Consider the following 3708-nt stretch of genomic DNA (forward strand, 5'->3'; position numbering starts at 1 on the left):
AGAACTAATGTTTTGCTACCATTGATAATGATCTTGATAAATGTTGTGAGATGGGTAGTGCAAGTAGTAGGCATTATAAGCAGATTTTAAATAATTCAAAGGAGTATACATATGGCAGACACAGTCACATGATGGACTTAATTACTATGAGACTTAGACTTGGATATAAATATTATTGGGAGGTTTGTAGAGGAGCTGAACCTGAGCCTTGTGCTTTATGTGCAAGGCCGGGAGGTCACTCACTACAGCACTATGTACAATACTGCCCACTAATAGAAGAGTTCAGACCGCAGGGACACTGGAACCATTATGATATGATCATTTATTTCATAGATAATAATGTCATACCCAAAATCATTAAAAAAACATCCACTGTTTGCCTATAGATGGTAAGTAATGTGATACTGCAATAATATTTGTATTTTCTGTTAACTTTTTATTTTGTTAAAATTGTACTGTACAATATTGTAATACTAAAGGTTTAGGGAAATAGTTGGCAAGATCCGACTTTTTCCTTTGTTGTAAAACAACAATAAAACTATTGAATTGAATTGACTTGTATTAAACTTGTCACCCATCTTACTTTGGGAGGATGTCAGTGCTTTTCATTCTCGCAGAGATAGTCGTCAATGTGCTTATCATCAATAAGATTAAGTGTGAGTGTCAGTAAGGAAGTAATGCAGGATTTGAGTGTTTATGTGTGTATTTACCTATTTTCAATAAGGAAGTAATGCAGGATTTGAGTGTTTGTGTTTGTTTACCTATTTTTTACCTAATTTTACTTATGGGAAAGGAACTATGTTCATACTTTCCTTTCTCTAAACCAGTTATTGCTCAATTGATTTGAGCTTCATTATTAACATATATTTTGATGTTCATTTGTTTAGTTTTACCTCATTGTATTCACTTAGTTGTAACACATAGGTAAGGAGTTATGTATATATTGTTTAGTCTTGATATCAACTATTATCCTTCATTTCAAATTGTAGATATTCCTATCATAAACGACATCCTCCTCCAGTCTATTCCATGTCTCATTTCTTCTGTAGCAGTAGCTAAATTCCTTTGTTTCTGTTAGAAATTATCATTCTACATTTCTTTTTATGCTCTCTTCTTTCTCTTTCTCCCCAAACACACACATGTACTCATTGCATAATGTAGTGGTTAGCACACATCATACAACTCCAAGTTTAAGTCTTGTGCACAGCAAGGCAAATGTGTGAGCCTCTTAATATGTAGTCCCTGTTCATCTAGCAGTAAGTAGGTACAGGATGTAACCGGAGTTGTTGTGGCCTCACTGTCTCAGTGTATAGTGTGGTTTTGGTCCTACTAGAAGTGAGTATTGAGTGGTAGGAAAACACAGTTGAGACAAGGTACTTTATTCTCTAATGTTTCGGTCACAAGACCATCTTCAGAGAGTGTCTTGAGATGGTCTTGTGACCGAAACGTTAGAGAATAAAGTACCTTGTCTCAACTTGTGTTTTTCTACTTGGTCAGTATGAGCTCCGAGCTCTTTCCATAGAGGAAAAGCTAACTGAATGACCAATAGACAACCATGGTAAATTACACACACGTCTATCACATTGTTCTGTGGCACTTAGCACTGTGTACGCAACAATAATTCTCTAGCTTTGAGCCAATGCTATATGTATTTTACTACTTGTATAATGTATTTTCTATTAATTTATTACTGGATTATCTCAGGTTTATTGTGTGTTGTTTCATATAATACTCCTTTGCATATGGTCTTCCTTCTTTCAGTGTTGTGTTGCATTAGTTTTTTAAGATGTAGTGACCACTTACAGCAAGTTCCTACCTACCAGGGTTCAATTCATACCAACAACTTCTCATTGCCCATTGCCTTGAACTTGACTATGCTTTCTCACAGATACTGAGATTGACTGGGTGGCGTACATGCAAGAGGTGGAGGGTGTGGCCAATGGAACCTGGGACTACACCAAGCTGAAGGGAGACACTGGGCCTCTTGTTTATCCTGCAGGTAATGCCTGAGTGCCTTTCACCGTTGTCTGCCATTGATTGTAATGAGCTGCTAACTGCCATATGTAAGCCTTATGGCTTTTTGCAGCTTCCCATATGTTTTTGTGTTCTTATGTTTATCATTCCACAAATGGTTAGAATGAGTATATAAGGAGGGTGGATGGTTGATGCAATAGTTTTATTAAGAGCATCACTATATCTTGACTCTTTTGCAGGCTTTGTCTACTTCTTCTTGGGCCTGTACTATTTGACTGGCCGAGGCACAAATATCCGCCTGGCTCAGTACATCTTTGCCGTCCTCTACATCATCCTCCTTGCCTTGGTGTGCAGGCTCTTCCACAAGAGCCAAAAGGTACTGTTCATATTTAGTACAAAGATTGAGTGCAGTCAGATCTATGCAATTTAGAAATAAGTTTATTCAATCAGTATTTATGCTATGTATCTACCCAGCATAAAAGTGTATGTATTATGTAACATAAAGAAAATTTAATACAGTAAGAGCTATGCAATAAGAAAATATATTGTCATTGTCAATATTTATGATGTATATCTGCTTCCAAAATTTTACAAACCTTATATGCCAGACTATAAGATGACTCCATATATAAGATGACCTCCAATTTTTTAGGGAAAATTTAGGTTTTGAGCTATGTATATAAGTGGTGGAGGGAGTCGCTGCTCACATGATTGGCTGAAGGGCTCTGGAGAGCCGTAATATTGCGTTCCTTCACTACTGTTATTGCCACTTTCAAAATACAACCACCCTTTATTTATTAATTCAACAATTAATTAACTCAAACACAAGTACCGAAAAACATAAGGACTCAAAGGAAATAAAAACCAAGTATTTTTTATTTTACTTCTATTTCACAATATAAGTAGGTAGGTAATTTTTTAAATATGCCTAAGAAATTGTGGCTGGGTGCGTCAATACGTGATGTTGGCAGTAAACATTCAACAGCTGTAGAAAGAAAAAGCCCGCTCTATCATGTAGCAAATAAAGTGTATGTATTTACCTAGTTGTAGTTTTACAGGGCCTGGGCTTTATGCTCATGTGGCCCCGTCTCCATATCTACACTTATCCAATTTTTCTTTAAAACTATGCACACTCGCTGCTGACACCACTTCCTCACTCAAACTGTTCCAAACTGTTCTTTGCGGGAAACTATATTTTTTAACATCTCTCAGATATCTTCCCTTCCTCAGTTTCTTACTATGCGATCTTGTGCTTCTAATGTCATATTCTTCTCTCAGGATTAGTTTCTCATTATCCACTTGATCCATTCCGTGAATCAATTTATAAACTTGTATCAGATCCCCTCTCTCTTCTTTCTTCCAGGGTTGGTAGATCCATAGCTTTTAGTCTCTCCTCATATGTCATCCCTTTAAATTCTGGAACCATTCTTGTAGTCATTTTTTTGTAGTCTCTCCAATTTCTTTGTGTTTCTTTTTATGAGGGGTCCACACAACTCCTGCATATTCCAATCTGGGTCTTATTTTAGTACTTATCAATTTCTTCATCATTTCTTTGTCCATGTAGTGAAATGCTAATCCAATATTCCTTAGCAAATCATATGTCTCTGAAAATTCTATCAATATGGTTTACCAGTTGATTGTTTCCTTCCATCGTCACTCGCAAGTCCTTTTCCTTTTTTACTTTTTCTAGTTCTACTCCATCTTCCATCTTATAGATTCCCACTGGTCGTCTTT

At 36.4% G+C, this 3708-nt stretch overlaps 1 protein-coding gene across 2 annotated transcripts in view; it reads left to right on the forward strand.

Annotated features, from left to right (window-relative positions):
* The first annotated feature begins 573 nt into the window (after positions 1 to 573).
* Positions 574 to 3708, forward strand: part of LOC123514680 (lethal(2)neighbour of Tid protein-like) — a 31373-nt gene continuing 28238 nt past the window's right edge. For both annotated transcript variants that reach the window (XM_045272727.1, XM_045272728.1), the window contains exons 1-3: positions 574 to 656; positions 1889 to 1999; positions 2214 to 2350. In XM_045272727.1, coding sequence (XP_045128662.1) covers positions 593 to 656; positions 1889 to 1999; positions 2214 to 2350 — 312 coding nt within the window. In that variant the 5' untranslated portion in view covers positions 574 to 592. The remainder of the gene's footprint in view (positions 657 to 1888; positions 2000 to 2213; positions 2351 to 3708) is intronic.

This window comes from Portunus trituberculatus, chromosome 38 (genome assembly GCF_017591435.1).
Source record: "Portunus trituberculatus isolate SZX2019 chromosome 38, ASM1759143v1, whole genome shotgun sequence".
NCBI classification, from domain to species: Eukaryota; Metazoa; Arthropoda; class Malacostraca; order Decapoda; family Portunidae; genus Portunus; species Portunus trituberculatus.